The 16,479-nt window shown below is 38.8% G+C and overlaps 2 protein-coding genes across 5 annotated transcripts in view; one reads left to right on the top strand and one right to left on the bottom strand.

Annotated features, from left to right (window-relative positions):
• The window catches only part of fancm (FA complementation group M), a 42,847-nt gene that overhangs the window by 19,778 nt on the left and 6,590 nt on the right, over positions 1-16,479 (bottom strand). For all 3 annotated transcript variants that reach the window (XM_004540445.5, XM_076877357.1, XM_004540446.5), the window contains exons 5-8: positions 2,024-2,155; positions 949-1,081; positions 699-791; positions 420-524 (exon numbers count right to left, since the gene is read on the bottom strand). In XM_004540445.5, coding sequence (XP_004540502.3) covers positions 420-524; positions 699-791; positions 949-1,081; positions 2,024-2,155 — 463 coding nt within the window. The remainder of the gene's footprint in view (positions 1-419; positions 525-698; positions 792-948; positions 1,082-2,023; positions 2,156-16,479) is intronic.
• soul3 (heme-binding protein soul3) overlaps positions 5,986-16,479 on the top strand; it is an 11,330-nt gene continuing 836 nt past the window's right edge. The window contains exons 1-5 of one of the 2 annotated variants that reach the window (XM_012922001.3): positions 5,986-6,593; positions 12,762-12,856; positions 14,087-14,228; positions 14,342-14,525; positions 16,469-16,479. The exon at positions 16,469-16,479 is cut by the window's right edge and continues 836 nt beyond it. In XM_012922001.3, coding sequence (XP_012777455.1) covers positions 6,350-6,593; positions 12,762-12,856; positions 14,087-14,228; positions 14,342-14,525; positions 16,469-16,479 — 676 coding nt within the window. In that variant the 5' untranslated portion in view covers positions 5,986-6,349. The remainder of the gene's footprint in view (positions 6,594-12,761; positions 12,857-14,086; positions 14,229-14,341; positions 14,526-16,468) is intronic. The other variant, XM_004540444.3, reaches the window with a different exon arrangement.

Here is a 16,479-nt window from a genome sequence, read left to right as displayed (position 1 = left end):
AGACTGAATAAAAAATTCCTTCAGTAATCCTGAGCTGAATTCTTTCTGTACGTTTATGACAGTCTAATTCAGACAGAGGAATGCTTTGTTCTGTGATCTTCTTGAAATTAAATACGCTCAGCTCAACCCGACCTCAAGAAAATGTTTTAGTTTTCAGTTCCAAGTTAATGAAACTATACTGTACCAAGCACTGTTATTTAAATCTCCTTTGTTAATAGATATAACCAATGTATGGATGCTACTGTTGTGGTTTAAGTTTACCACAAATTTAATGAACATCACATCCTGAGCTTCCAAAAGTATTTGTTTTCTATAAACATGGCAAGAACGATAATCAACCAAAACATGATGTAGTTAGAAGAGAATATCACATTTCTGCTTGAACCCACAGCATAGCAGTGCTATATTAAGTAGATCACCGTTATTGTTTGCTGAGCTCTCAGCCCACAGTCTGAAATGCTGCAGCACAACCTCCTCCAGTTTCTCCAGTTTGGGGTGGCTGTAAATGAATGGCTCATCTGGACCTACAAAAACAGTGAAACCAAAGCAGTGGATCCTTTGCTTTTTTTAAAGCAGGTATTTTTGTGATAATAGAAAATATCACTGATTAGAGTAAATTAAGATATCAAAACTCTTCTTCTGGCTAAATAACAGGCTCAAATATGTGAGTTATGTGAATTGAATAAGAACTTAAATACCAGCAGATGGCTTCATAAACATAGTTCCCATTTCTTTGTAGAAATCCATGAACGTGGGAGTTCTCTGCAGTTCGTTCTTGGCCCTGGACATCTCTGAGCCAAACAAAGCAAGGAGAGGCCTGATGTTAAAAACTTGTTTTCCACCCGTGGATAATGTGGTGTTCGAAAGGCTACTGTTCTCTGACTCAACATATTGTTTGGATAAAGGGCTAAGAAATGTACTGCAAAAGTTAAAGGTGAGGTGACTGACCTCTGGATCCGTCCATGATTCCTTGGATGTAAAAGAAGAGAGATCGGAGGCCCATCTGCATTAGCAGCTCGTAGCCATGGTACAGGCTGATGCAAAGGGCAAAGTCGCCCTCCAGCATTCCCTGCTGTGGACCCTGCTGAGTGAAAGAGGCTGTGTGACTTCACGAGACCAATGTGGGATCAGAGTGACAGTGGAAGAAAATAAATATAATATTTGGCCATTAAGTGCGGAAAAATAGTATGAAAAATAAAACTGTCCATAACTTCTTCAACTGCAGTAATAACATTTTTTAAACAAAAATGGAGTATATAAAATGTTCCACTAACAAAGTGAATAATGGATTTCTTTCTCCACTGAACCAAAGACTATCGTCCAGCACACCTCAACCCCGGCTTATTCTAAATAACCGTAAGCAACTGGAAGTATATATGCTGAATCTTTTGCCGTGCAATCAATCACTTATTTGCATATGCAACACAACAGCACTTAATTTTATCTGGAGTTGTGTTTCTGTTCGTTTTGCAATTAAAAGCCCAAGTTCACTATCTTTTGAAATCTTTTCTTGGTATTACTAGTTTCTGAGGGAAACATCTGTCTCTTAGCATCTGCTAAGTGCTTAGCTTTTTTCTTTGGTACTCCCCCCGTATGCCTGTTTTGGTACAGTGTTTTAACTGGAAACAGCTGCCTACTGGAGCATTATGAAAATGAAGTGACAGTGAATCAAAGTAGCATTAAAGTTGCAAGCCAGACAGATAAACACAAAGTCCTGCAAAAAGTCATGATAAAGCTCTGTAGAGACAAGGGGGATAATTCTCTATAAATGCATCACCACAGGCTACCCTCTTTCCATATTCTTGTAAATGAAGATTAGCGACTTGATTATTAAATAATATTCAGAACAACAGATGCATTCACAGTTAAATCATTAAATAGCTGGCTACATGTCTCGAGTTTCAAGGCCCCATATTTTCTTAAAATGGGTCTTAGTAGATGTAAAAACCTGTATATCATATCATGTAAAATTACATATTACAGCAGACAGTAGATACCACAATGGGACACAGTCATTACATGCCTTGAGGTGTGATGGTGGATTCTTTCGGAACTGATCCCTGGCAAGAATGAGCTGGTATTTGGTAAGAGTCCGCAGATCCTTGTGGCCCATCACTCGGTTCTGGACCAGACGAGACATGAATTTCTCCAGCACCTGGACAAATGGAGGCAAACACATATATAGGTGATCAATTGTAGGCCACTTCCTGTTCTTTGAGGGGGGCATTATGCATAACACTGACTAGTTGCATCCTAGTGACCCCGAGCTGAAAGGTACATCCAGGAACATACAGATGTTTGTTCTACTGATAAACAGCCTCACACACAGACTAAATGAAAGTCTGACTTCTTAACACTAAATTGCATTGAAGTGTTTCTCATCTCCCCTGTCCTTGTTTTCTTATAATGGGAAAACAGATTGAAGCGATTTTTCCAAGAGACAATTTTACCAACATCTATTCATCCTCATGACCGTGGATAATGGGAGGCTGGGTCATTACATTTTCAATTTCAGCTGGGTGGAAAAGCAACTCTGCAAAGTGAATGGAACAAAATTACCCTGGAAAAAAGTAGGTTACCCGGTGGAGTCAACTAGTGTCTAAAAACAAAATTATATAACACATGGCAAGCAATTTTTCTTGTTTTTTAGGGCATTCAAGCATCAAAATTAACAAAGTAAATAAAAGGTATTGTAAGCGATAATGAACCAGAAATGAAGATTTACTCTTTATGAGTGAACTGAGCTGAGGCCATGCCCCATATCTCCTTAAGGACAACCTGTTTCTCTGAGATTAATATGCATTAATATGTGTGTGTGTGTGTGTGTGTGTGTGTGTGTGTGTGTGTGTGTGTATAGATGTGTGTGTGTGCATAGATGTGTGTGTGTGTATAGATGTGTGTGTGTGTATAGATGTGTGTGTGTGTATAGATGTATAGATAGATAGATGTATAGATAGATAGATGTGTAGATAGATATTTATTAGTTTCACAAAATGTATGTCACACAGGATTTTTTTTCTTATTAAGCTCAATTAACCACCTCAATTAGGTGAGGTGGTTACAGCTAAATCAAAATTCCAAAATGGGTGCTGGATGGAGATATAATTGCACAGTTCAGGTAGTACTCAATGTTCAATGTAGTACTGAGTACAGATGGGCAGCAAAAATGCTGTAGGCATTTCTATTAATGGTTACAATGAAATCTACCTGCAATATGACAAGGATGGAGCCAATGATGGATTTGCTTGTTTATATGAACAAACACTCTGGGGATAAAACAGTTTTACAGCCTTTTCCCCTTTTTTCCCCATTTACTGTGATATATTAGTATATCGTCTGCAAGATGATGAGCAAAATGACAGATGAATACAAAACATTGGGTTTCCGACAATGCAGAAGCTAAAAGCGCAGATGTTTTTTTAGAACTTTTTAGAATCACTAGAAGGTATGATAATTTTCTTACTTCATCTATGCATCCACCATAGATGCTTGAACAACTTATTGATTGCAATTAAATTTAGTGTCGACAACAATCCTAGTCATTCATGACATTCCACTGATTTTCAATCGATGTAAAGATAGTGAAGAACAAAGTTGTGTCTGCACCTCTTACTGTAGCTGCTGTGTGTCCCTTTCTTACTTATAAGATATTTTTTTATTATTTTACATGTCAAGAGAAAGGACCGCTAGCAGCAACCAGCTTGTAGAATGATAGGTGGAGCTCAGTGTGGAAATGTGTACACAGCGGTCAGGTCCAGATTATGAGATTACTCAGAACCAGATTAGTGAGGTCACTGTTTTAGGCTGCCTGGAATGTGAAGTGAAATAACAGAATGTGCTGAAAGAAAAGTGTCTACTTTGAAAGTAATATGTCTGATTATTTATACCTCCTCTTGTGTAGAAATCAATGCAAATCCTGGCCTCAGTTTATGATTAGTGTCAGCACTAGTTTGTTTCCAAGGGTATCCAGTGATTTACTTTGCCGAAAGAATTACTTTGGAGGTAAAGGTTAAGGTGTTGATTGGCATTTTCTGATTTAAATGTGGAAACTGGGAATGCAAACTTAAAATACATTTTCATATGTACATTTAGCAACTTGAGCATAAGGCAAATGCTATCTGAAATAAAGGATAGTAATATAAAGATGGTGTAGACATTGCACTTTGATTTATCTAGTGCTAGCAAAAAAGAGCTTGGCCCAATTGACAATAATGTAGTTGACAATCTCAATGAGCATGCTCTGTGGGTTCCAGCAGCTGATTGGTTGAGAGCCATGGAGCTAAGTGACGTGAGGAATTGGTCAAAGTCTGTCTATAGGCAGCTATTAATAACATAACCTATACTAAACTGAACTCTCACTTTGTCATGTAAACAACGAGGAGGTCTTCATGATGTATTTGTGTGTCTGTGTGTCAAGAGTTCTGTGTCTGTATTTTTGTGTGCATAGTAAAACTGTCTTAGTATCACTGACACTTTTGAATAAGTCTAAAGAGAAAAGAACCAGCTGCTAAATGAAGAGTACACACTTCAGTATGGTTAACCATGTGACAGCTGATGAGGCGACTGCTGCTACAAGGCTGCTGTTGTGAATCCATATCTGTCTGTGATGGCTTATAATGAAGAGAGGGAAAAGACAAAACTAGTGATTGTGTAGGTGGAAAGGCACAGCCATGGAGGGGCCACGGGTCCCCCCCACTCCCTCCTTGTAGACCATTGTAGGTGTGTCTTTCAGTGTATTTACACAGACCCTCCCACACCAACTATAGTAGATTATATAATATCCTCTCTACGTGCCTGTTGAAGGGTGCAGCATGGTGGCTGGCTGTTGCAGTGACACAGATCAGAGGAAATCCTGCCTAGTCAGTCCCCTAGCGCACAAGTTTGCGTGTGCTTATAATCCACTGCCTGGGAATAAAAAAAATCTGTCGAAAGACTACAGATTAAAAAAAAATATTAAAAAGATCTAGCAAAGAAAAGAACTGATTACTATTTAAAATACATTTTTATCACTCTTTTATAGGTTTTATAGCTTGCTTTAAATAAACGGCAAAGATGTAAATGCAGGCCAAAAAATTGCGTTCTTAAGGTCAAGGATGTCATCAACTTCTTTAAGCATTTGGATGCAAAAAATACACAATAATGAAATGCAAAGCTGTTACTGTGACAGAAAAATACATTAAAATATATGATCCTTTAAGCTGACAGTGAATGGAAGTTTATTACACAAGTAGAACATTTTAAATACCAATCTAGAAAGCATTTTTTCTGACTGATTAATAGAAAAGGGGAGACTTAGGTTTTAACTAAAAAAATGTATATGTACATAAAAAATAACCAAAATGTAACCAAATCAAGATGTAACTGAAATAAGAGAACAAGTATAATTTAAAGTGAAAGGAATACATTTTATAAAAAATAAAAAGAACAACAGTATGCTAGAAATGCATCTTCTCTTCCTAAAAGGTCAGTTAAAATGTCAGCTTCTCAAATGAAAAAATTCCCGGCTTTGCTCTGTTTTAATACAATTACTGTAATTGAAATTATTGATGTCATGGTCAGTCACAATCAAGCTACATGCTGTGACCATGTCCTTGGGGGACTACAAGATAAATTATAGAAAGAACTCTGTAATTAAGCAAGAAAACAATTTTAGAATTAACTGAAAATAGGGGGGGAAAGGGCTTGCAGCTTATTTGACAAGCAAACAACAAATACATAGCCTAATTACATAGCTACTTCACATAGAGACTCCAAGGTTAATTGTTTAATTAGTAAATAATAGCTACAAACGAACTTGAAAATTACTATAAAAAGCTTTTTTTTTTTTAATGCTGCCATTAGCTAAACCTTTCTAGGTAAACTGCTGGGTGAGGTATGTAAGGGTAGGGGGTCTTGGTGGGTGTGAGGAGAGGAGGTGGGGGTGTGGGAGCCCACAGATCACGTGGTTTTACGGCCCGCCCTCATCTCTATAAACATAGCGCTGACCTCCGGCGACTACAAGGGAAGCGTCACGCTGCTCCGCACGAGCGAAAGAGACGTTGACTTTTTTGTTTTCAGCGGCTCCAAAGTGCTCCCGGTGAAAGAAAATGCGTCGTTTAAGTCGTGTATATAAGTCAGCTATGCAAACATGGCTATGTGCATCGGGTGAAGCTTAGTAGCGCCTGGTTTGTCGACCATAAAGTAAAGGTTGTCCTAATCTGGACAAGCAAAAACAACGCGGCGCGTAGAAGGAAGAAGACTAGCGCTTGAGCAAATCGTCGTTCCGGACGATTTTGAAGCATTTATTCTTTTGCCTATTAATTTGAGACAGTTATCTCATTAGGTACTAGGCAATTTTACAAAGAAAAAAATGGACCGAGGTGGCTGCCAGATGAGTGGCGGCGGTCCTAGTAGTGGAGACGGTAGCGGCCCCGACCGACACGGGATGATCACACTGGAGGACCTGGAGTCTTTCTCGGAGGACCAGCCCGAAGACTCTGGCAATGGGAGTCTCGAAGAAGAAGGCCAGACCATGGAGGAAGACGAAAATCCAGACCGCCTGCTACATTACTGGCAGGAGGTAGCGAGGGGACACCAAGTGGAAGTTTCTCAAGGTGAAAATATACATATATATCTATATTTATATACAGAAATGATGTTGGGGGAATTGTTAAAAACCAAAAAGGTACATGCCAACGTAGCTGACATACACCTTGGCTTTTAGCCTCGTAGTTTTAGTAGCCTACTCTTCCTGTTTCTTTTATAAACTTTAATGTGAGGGATAGAAAGAGCGGAAAACAAGTCAAAATAACAGCTAAAGGGATGTTTAATTTTGGCACTCAATTTTTTTGTTGTTGAAGGATCCACGTACATTGACCTAGATTCCGGTTAGGGACATAGACAAACCTGTTCCAGCCAGAACATTTCTTAATTTCAGACAAGCATGTGTTTAGTTCGTAAAAAAAAAAAAAAAAAAAAAAACTTGTAAAATTTGTAAATTAGTTTAAAAATGTGAACGTAATAAATGCATGCTAAAACTAAAAACACTTTCGGGCAGAAGGGTTGTAATTAAACGGGAAAAACAATATGAGGCACACAGAGTTGTGGTTCCTACAGTTTGCCCATGGGGCCTCCAGGATCCCTAGTAAGAGATTTAGTGTATAGGGCTTAAAATCTGTTGTTTTAATGGCTACTACTTTTTATGCTTGAATATTTGCAGATTTATGCCTTTGGCCTACTTGAGTAAATAGTTCATCTGTCACAATAGTAAAGCCACACTTAACTCTTAAACAGGGGGCACAGTGAGTATAGTGAGTTATTCACATCAAATAAATGGTGTGTAAGGCTCAGCTATTGCTACAAAATCATGGACCATGTATGGCACATAAAACAGTCCGGCATATACATCTGTCTGCTTACAACTCAAAATATTCATAATATTGGTTTGCAACATTATAGACACTGTGATATTATGATAGAGGTATTAGGTCAGGGCAACAAATCTAATACTTATGTAGTAATAGCCTGTTTGATCTAGTAGTAAATATAGTAATATTAGAATTTGTGTTAAGATTAATAGAGATGCTTTGGCTTCCTTTTTTTTGTTGGTCATAGACAAAAACAAATTGTGTGGTTGATGGCAGATGACAGGCTGTTTTGTTTTGATGGGAAATACAAAGTGTACACTCGCAAATTAGACAGACACATTTGCCACTCACACTGTTAGATGTGCCTAACAGGGTTTTATATATATTATTTGCTTGATTCAGCACTATATCCCTGTTAGAGGAATAACTCGGTAAGGTTACAGAAGTATAAAAACAAAGAATCATAACATGAGCTTGACTGTATTTGTGATTTCACAATGGACCTTTTTTTAACCTCACAATAACCACATGTGTGATATGTCTGACATATAATTCATGAAATAAAGCTAACGGATTTGCACTTTGTTAACCCACAATGATCAACTCTGTTTACAGTCACTAGTATTTCCTTAACAATGTTTTGTTTACTTGTGGCCAGTTCAACCACAGACTGTGATGCTGTGCTTTTTTTTACTTGTGCATTGGTACACCTGCATTGCTTTATCAACACAAATAAAAAAATTTCAGTCATACCTGGACCTGATAGAAAAAAAACGTCTTTTTTTTCCCCCTGAAATTTGGAAAAGAGAGAACACCGAAAACCAATTGTTAAAAGGTGATACACACACATAACCAGCTATATATGTACAGCGATTTTTGAAATCGTACAAAACAATGCAGGTGTAGGACTCTTATTTCCTTGTTCATTTACTCGCTCAGTTAGACGAGCAGAAGGATGAGAGATGAACTAAGGAGTGTGCTCTATATTCACGACCACAACACAGTTGTTGGTCCATATGGAAATGTGTTTTTATGTGTGCATGATGTATTTACAAAGTGTTTATAATGTAATCAGGGTTGCTCAAGAATGCCTTGTTCATGGTTTTAGGTTTTAAGCAACAACTGAGATGCTGAGTTTGATTTGAATGTACTATTAAACTGTTCCTCACATAGCATGTCCGGCACAAAACACACATGCCTCATACAGTCTTTAGATGTAATTTTAAGTTGCAACATTGCTTTGTGTTTAACTTAGAAGTATTAACCACTGAGAATATTAATTCTGACACCAAATTGGCAAAAGAGGGTCGGTTTATTTTAGTCACCGATTCAATCAGGTCTTCTCGATTCTATTAGCATTCCATTATTTTATTTGGAAAACTATTGGATTGCCTGGTTTTTCCTGGCTCAGAATGCAGGATGACTAAGTTAAAATGGTTTGTCCACATACAGTAAAGGCAACGAGTCTGTGGAACTTTAGTTGATAGAAATCCATGAATTTTCCTGTTTGTGCCTTGACCACTTTTTAAATCAAATGCAATTAATACTGAATATACAAAACCCTAATTAATAACAGAGTAAAAAGAATTTGGCAGCTGCAAAAATGAAGAACATACACAAGGATTTCACGAGTTTCAAAACCCTGTATTCAGATAAATTAAAAAGTTAATTCTGGCAGTGTTCCCATTTCCAAAATCTTTAGCCATGACTACAGTCTTCATCATTATCCTTTGGATCTGGTTAAAACATAAAAAGGTAAGATTACATTTGGTTGTGGGTTTTATGCAGGCGTGCTCAGAATTGCTCTATGCAAAAAAAAAAAAACCCACAACCAAATGTAATCTTACCTTTTTTCAGTTCATTCTGCTTTGCTGATTACTAACAAATGTTGCAAACTTGTAGTTTTCTAAGTTTGATTTTAGCATGTGAATTCAGACGTTGTGCTCGGCAGGAGCCAACAACAAAAACAGTAGTCTCGTACTCAGAAGTCTTTCAAGTCACTGGTGATCGCAGATCATGGAGACAGAGACCTGAACAATAAGCCTATTGAGATCAGTTAAACTTTTAATTTTAATTCCTGCTCGACAGCAATAAAACCTGCCCTATGGGGCACTAAACCAAATCACAGGCTTCTTATTAGTTCAGTTTCTGTATGTCAGAATACATGGATTCTTTTAGGCTGAATACAGTTTACATGTAACCTCTTGTCTATACTTCAGTATATGTGTAACTCAAATTATTTAACAAAAGTAATTGTTTTTATTAAATATTATGTGGTGGCAAGGAGCTTAAAAAATTAGATGTACTTAGGAAAACTATATTTTATAACAATTCAAAGAATTTAATTATCTACTATCACCTTTAGATACCCAATCATTTAGTTTCTAACCATCTGCTATTTGTCTCTTTGGCTGCCCTTAGGGAATCCAGTAACAGACTGGCACATCCTCCTCCCTCTGTTCCCTGACCGCAGCACTAAGGACAAAATCACTTGCTGGGCCTTTCTGACTCAGAGGGGATTAAATACCTTGCCTATGCTGGTACTGAGGTTGTGGCCTCACTGTCGTACTAAGGGGACAAGCCTAGGCCACAGTAAACTGCTTTGCTCTAATTGGGACTGAGACCAGTGCTGCTGTTTTAAAATAGTAATAATTTGACCAGTAACCAGATTATTAAAATGCCCGATGCTGATAACAGACCAGATGTTTTTGATATTTAATGGGGGGGGGGGGGGGGGGGGGGGGTTGTTGTTGTTGTTCTTCACTTACCTTCCAGCCAGTTACACACGAGTTCAGTGACAGAGATTTATGAAGATATGACATCAAAAGCAATGTGCCATAATGGATAAACCTTGGCCAATGGCACCATTTAATCACTTCTTATTTTCCAGTAGGCCAATGTTCAGCTGGTGAATGAACACATCATTGATCAATATATTGTAACTGGTATCCATAGCAACCAGTTTCATTAGAGGTTTTGTTTGTTTGTTTTATCGACTCTTTCAGGATACCCTGATGTCACTACAGGAAAGTCCTTTAGACTGTAATTTTCATGCTGGAGACAAAGATGATAATTGACTCACTGAAGAGTAAAATGAGGTCAAGAGAGCAGATATAACCAGCTGTGATGGAGGGATGAAGAGTTTCTAGCATGTAAACAAGATGAATGTTCATGCCACTTTGAGCTCACTCAACACCCACTGCATGGTGTGTTTAACTTTACATCAGTGACTATCCAATGAACCAAGCTGATCGCTGACATGCCATAGTGTCCCTTAAGATTGACAGTATCACACAAATTTAAATGAAATTTAAGAAAAACAAAACAAATTTAGTTATGTCTGCTTATCTAATATGACAATGAAGTATTTGGCACACGCAGTGGTCTTACTAGGTTTGTACTAAAGCTGTTGTAACTTCTGTTACAACAACTTTAGTAGTTAGTATTAACTTCAAAAACTAACTACTAACTTCAGTTGCTGAAACTATTTTTGTGCAGTGTTTTTGGTTTCTCTGTGATCTTTAGTAAAGCCAAAAATGCATGAGGTTTCCATGTCACAGACTGGACAAGGGTCCAGCAACACATACAGTACATAATAGGGGGACATATTAACAGAATTTAAAACCAAAATAACTAAAACAACAATGGCATGAGCACGATTACATCGATTAGAGGTTCTTGTCGGCTTTGATTCATTTTTGATTAATTGCTCAGGCCTGCTTCCAGCCAAACATCCTCATTTGAGTCCAGCCTGATGCTTTATAACAAATGTTTAAGTGATGAAATAGTTTTGATTAACAAGTTGCAATTTGTTATGTATGTACAATTGGCAACTACAAGGGGAGTGAAACGGAGGTTAGTGGAACAGGAGGCACACTGAAAGTGGGACGTGACTACAGCTCTGTATTGATTAGAAAGCTCAGGTACAAAAACAAGCATTTGTGTTGACTGTTCTGCGTCAACACTGAGAAGCTTTGGAAGTTCCGCCATTGAAACTGATGAGTTTTCTTGATTGTGCAATCAGTACATGCCTGCACGTGTGTTGGTGAGGGTGGGGGCGAGGCTGTCATAGATAAAATTTTAGAAATTAAAACATTTTATTGTTCATTCTGGGTCCCTGCTCCTAAATCTCGTTAACTATTGAATGAGGAAACTGCAAAACGACAAACAAAAAAATTTCAAAAAATATATATATATATAACGTGTATATATATATATATACATATGTTGAAAAATGGCATATTTTCTTTGATTACAATCTGGTGACTGACTACCAAAGAAGTTTTGTTCCCTTTTGTTCCCTCAGTAATGTTTGTAAATAAGAAACCTGTCTGTACAGTTGCTGTTTTGGCTGCAGCACAAAGTTCGTTTTTTGGGGGGGTTTTTTAAAATGCACTTTGCCACTTCATTTTGCATAACTAGTGAAAAACAAGGATTTCATAAGCTACAAAAACTTTTATTGGCAATTAATTAGAAATTTAGTGGTGCTAATGCCAAAACCTTTTTGCCAGGACTGCACAGCGTAATGCTTCATGAGATCCTACTAAATATTTAGACACTCTTTGTCTGTTACATGCATCAGTCTGCTTTCTCTGTTGCCAAGTAATTGATCCCCTAAATAACACACATCTCTCTGACCTTGTTGCCCTCATGATATTGAGTGATAAAATGTGATTGAATTGGATTCACCTTAAGTGCCTGGTGTTTGATTGTTCATTTCTGTAGTGATGTTAAGTTTGAGGATAAGTAGCCCTTTGGTAGTTGTAATCAGTGGAGTGTACACTAGTCTTTTTTTGTTTGTTTGTTTTTTTGCAATTCATTTTCTGTTTGTTTAATAAATTAACTAAATGAAATGAATGAGCATAAAATACTGCAAAGTGCCAAGGCATCTCTAGTGCTGTAAAAGAGCAGGTGAATAAGGTTTCAAAACCATTGGCCAGTGCTGTAGTCTCTCTCAGTTAATACCAGTCTATACCTGGCCTTGGGCAGCTTTAGTCAATGTTCCCTTCCATCAGCTCTAATAAACATAACTCTCTTCAACATCCTGGCTCAATGCTCTTCCCAGCTGGCAGCGCTTTCTCCCTCAAACTAACAACACTGCCAGCCAACAGATTACTGCAACTGAGGACATTTCGCACAGAGAAGAGGGCACACTGCACATTTTTATACAATGCAAGAGATAATATGTACTATTTGGACATCATAGTAGGGAGTTGCGTGACTATACACATTTGTATTAATGCATTTTAATTTCCTTAGCATGGAAGGCCGAATATGGTATCAAGAAAAAGCCTGTTACTGAATTCCCAGTACACAGGCTCAGTTGGGTGTATCAAACTGCCACGAACATGCTACAAACTATCTTATAGACATGTTTTTTGTGTGTGTAACGGGTTATGTTTGTCTGTTTGACAGATATGGCAGAACCCATTCAACAGCTAAGCACCAATAACCAAGGACGCAGTCACAGAGAGCAGATCCCGTTTACCCTCCTTGGACGCAAAGAGAAGGTATCACTGGCTTTTACTACTTTGTCAAGGGAAATGGATATAATCACCATCTTCCTATACATTTTAATGTTCTGCATAAATGAGCAGCTGCCAAATAGGTCACCCAGTTTAAAGGACTGGAACATATCTGCACTGAGAAGTAGACTTGAATATTTATACCCTCCAAGTATTTGAAGGGTCCATCAAAAAGTTAAGTATACTCTACATAAGAAAGACTGTAAACTACTTAATACAGTGGAGCCATGTTTTTGTCAATAAACCTAAACATGATTAAGCTCATTGCAAGTTTATGTAAATATAATTATATATTTAAGTCTGACATTATTATTATTATTACACCTGAATTACAATCCCCCCCCCAATTGTACTACAACACACGTAGGATTTGTACAAATAAATCCTACATGTAAACGACTCCTCTCTACAGATATCCAAAAAAAACCCCCAAAAAACACAAATGTCAATCTACAGTCACGTACATGTTTTCTCTGTGTGAGGGTCAGATCTTTATTTCTGTCAAAGTGATCGTGTCACCCAAAGCTGTTTAAAGTCCTTTGTGGACTGTATAAATAAAATAGGCTAATTGGTTTAACTTGAGTTAATTAGTTCATTAAAACTTGGCCGGAGACTCCAGTTAAACAAAGGGCAGTCACGGCACGCTATTCTTAGAGCAGTTTTGGGCATCTTGTAAATCACACATTTTGCTAACATCCAGAGTCCAGTTTCCTTCCTGAATCCTGGCATAAAACATGCTGTCATTTTAAGTTGATTTTAGATTTACAGATCGCACAACCGTAAGTGAAGAAAAATAAGATTGTTGTACCTGCTTAAGAAAAGTTTCCTATGCATTTAAGAACAATTTAAAAAAAAAATACTGAGAACTGAGGGAGTTTTGTAGTAAATAAGAGGTTCATTTTATTTGGAAAGCTTAGTGAAGACTCAATTAAAAAAAGAAACAAAACCTGAGTGCATAATTTGCCTTTGTAAAACCTGTAACCTTATTTTAAAAAAGGAAAGAAAATGTGGGTAAAACAAATAATTTTGATTTGAAGTATTTAATATTCACAAGACGTGCTACTTTTATGTACACTTAAAAGGCCAACCACTGTACTTGGTTTCTTGAAATATGCAAATCTGCAGACATTCGTGTCCACAGCTGTCAAAACCTTTGCTCCGTCTACCAGAGTATTCCTAGGATGTTTATGTTTTTGTCTGTGTTTTCTTTGTCAGTGTGGTGAGATCCTGTATGAGAAACGCCACTATGAAAAGGGTCACTGGGCTTGTATAATAATGCGTGAGGAGACGTATGAACAGAGCATTTGCTATGGCTTTATGAGGATAATGAGATACATCTGCCAACACAACTCCTTAGGTGAGTCCGGAAGCAAGAGACTTTTTTACGCATACGATTAGAGGCTGGCAAGCTGATTTAAGCTATTCCTTATATCAGCCTGACAGTGATACTTTGCTTTTTTCTACATGTAGGTGACTATCTGGGCATGACGCTGCCTATTGTAACAGTGGTGCGCACAGATGAGAATCATTCTGCAATGTCCCCTGATGTCACTGTGGCTTACTACCTTCCCACTGAGCACCAGGCCCAGCCCCCCCAACCTCACGACAGCGACATTGTCATTGAGATCTGGCCTGCCACTGTTGTATATACGAGGTTAGTACCGTATTTTCACGACCATAAGGCGCACTGTGCTAAAAGGCGCAGTCTCAGTTATGTGTGCCCTTACTGTATTTAACACACACATAAGGCGCACTGGACCATAGGGCGCATACAAGTACCGTATGCGTATTTAAAAATAAAGCGGGAGCAAACCTGAATTCGGTACCTTACTCACATTTCTATTGCCGGTAATCGTCATCATCAACAACACACAAGCATACAAGTGTGCCTATTTAAAAATAAAGCAGGAGCAAAACTGAGTTTGGTACTCACATTTTTATTACCAATAATCGTCATCATCAACAACACACAAGCATACAAGTGTGCGTATTTAAAAATAAAGCAGGAGCAAAACAAAGTTTGGTACTCACATTTTTATCATCAATCAAACCCATCGAAGTCCTCATCCTCTGTGTCCGAATTGAACAGCTGCGCTAAATCTCCATCAAACATGCCAGGTTCACTGTCTTCACCATCAGAGTCACTTTCCGTGCCGTGCGGCTCCTCGGAAATGATGCCGGCTTTTGCGAAAGCTCGAACAACAGTGCCAGCAGACATGTTAGCCCAAGCATCTACAATCCATTGGCAAATTGTGGCGTAACTCGCCCGGCGCTGCCTTCCACTCTTAGTGAAACTGTGGTCTCCACCGGTCATCCATCGCTCCCAGGCCGCTCGCAGCCTTACTTTGAACGGGCGGTTCACACCGATGTCCAGCGGTTGGAGTTCCTTTGTCAGGCCTCCCGGAATGACAGCAAGCTCACAGTTCATTTGCTTCACAAGTTTTTTCACATCGGCTGTGAGATGGGCACGGATAGTCACAGATCAACAGCAATGGTGATGCGTGGAAAAAACCACCTGGTCTCCTTACATACACCTCCCTCAGCCAGTCTTTCATCATTTCCTCATCCATCCAGCCCTTTTCATTTGCCTTAATGATGATTTCTGCTGGAAACTTCTCTTTAGGCAAAGTCTTTCGCTTAAAAATCACCATAGGCGGCAGTTTCTGTCCATTAGCATGGCAGCCAAGCACAACAGTAAAAGAAGACTTTTCATACCCCGTTGTGCGTATCGCTACCGTGCTGGTCCCCTTCTTCTCCACAGTGTGACTCACCGGGATGTCAAAAGTGAGCGGGACCTCGTCCATGTTTGTGATGTGGCTGGGCTGGATGTTTTTGTCGCCGATGTGTTTGCTGCAGTAGGAGCGGAAGATGGCCAGCTTTTCCTTATAATCCGCTGGAAGTTGCTGCGCTACCGTAGTCCTGGTCCGGATGGAAAAATGGCACCGTTTCATAAAAAGTGAAAGTGAAACTGCTTTTAGCCGAATGGTGACCGTCGAAACGCTTCTCCCGCTCGCTCTTTGCTCGATGATCCACCGCTCGAGTCTTTCCTCCAACTCGAGCCACCTCGCCTTATGTCCGCGGAAACTCAGCTGCGTTTTCTTGACCTGCCGGAGCTTGTTTTCCAGCTTCCTCCATTTGCGAACCATCGATTCGTTAATCTTAAATTCTCTCGCCGCTGCTCGATTTCCATGTTCCTCCGCGTAGCTGATGGCCTTCAGTTTAAACTGTGCTTCGTAAGCGTGTCTCTTTGCCATTTTCAGGGTTGTTAAAACAACGATGTCCTGCATAATGCACATACCTGTTCTTTTATACAGGTATGTGCGATTGTCCCGGTATATACGATCAACGCCCACACTTCACCCTTTAACGTTCTCATGGTGTTCTCTACTACGTCCTCCTTACAACACATAGGGCGCACCGCGCTATAGGGCGCGCCGCACTTTTTGAAGAAAATCTAAGACTTTTAAGTGCGCCTTATGGTCGTGAAAATACGGTAGCTTAAAAAAAACTTTTCTAAATGAGCTCCCTCCTTTTGTTACTAACTTTACAGTAAGTGATTATTAAGGTTAGAATTTGTGCTTGGTTTTACACTTATAGATCACTCCTTC

The sequence above is a fragment of the Maylandia zebra genome, linkage group LG19 (assembly GCF_041146795.1).
Source record: "Maylandia zebra isolate NMK-2024a linkage group LG19, Mzebra_GT3a, whole genome shotgun sequence".
In the NCBI taxonomy this organism is placed as follows: Eukaryota; Metazoa; Chordata; class Actinopteri; order Cichliformes; family Cichlidae; genus Maylandia; species Maylandia zebra.
Note: the sequence above shows the minus strand (reverse complement) of the source record. Positions and strands in the feature narration are given on the sequence as shown.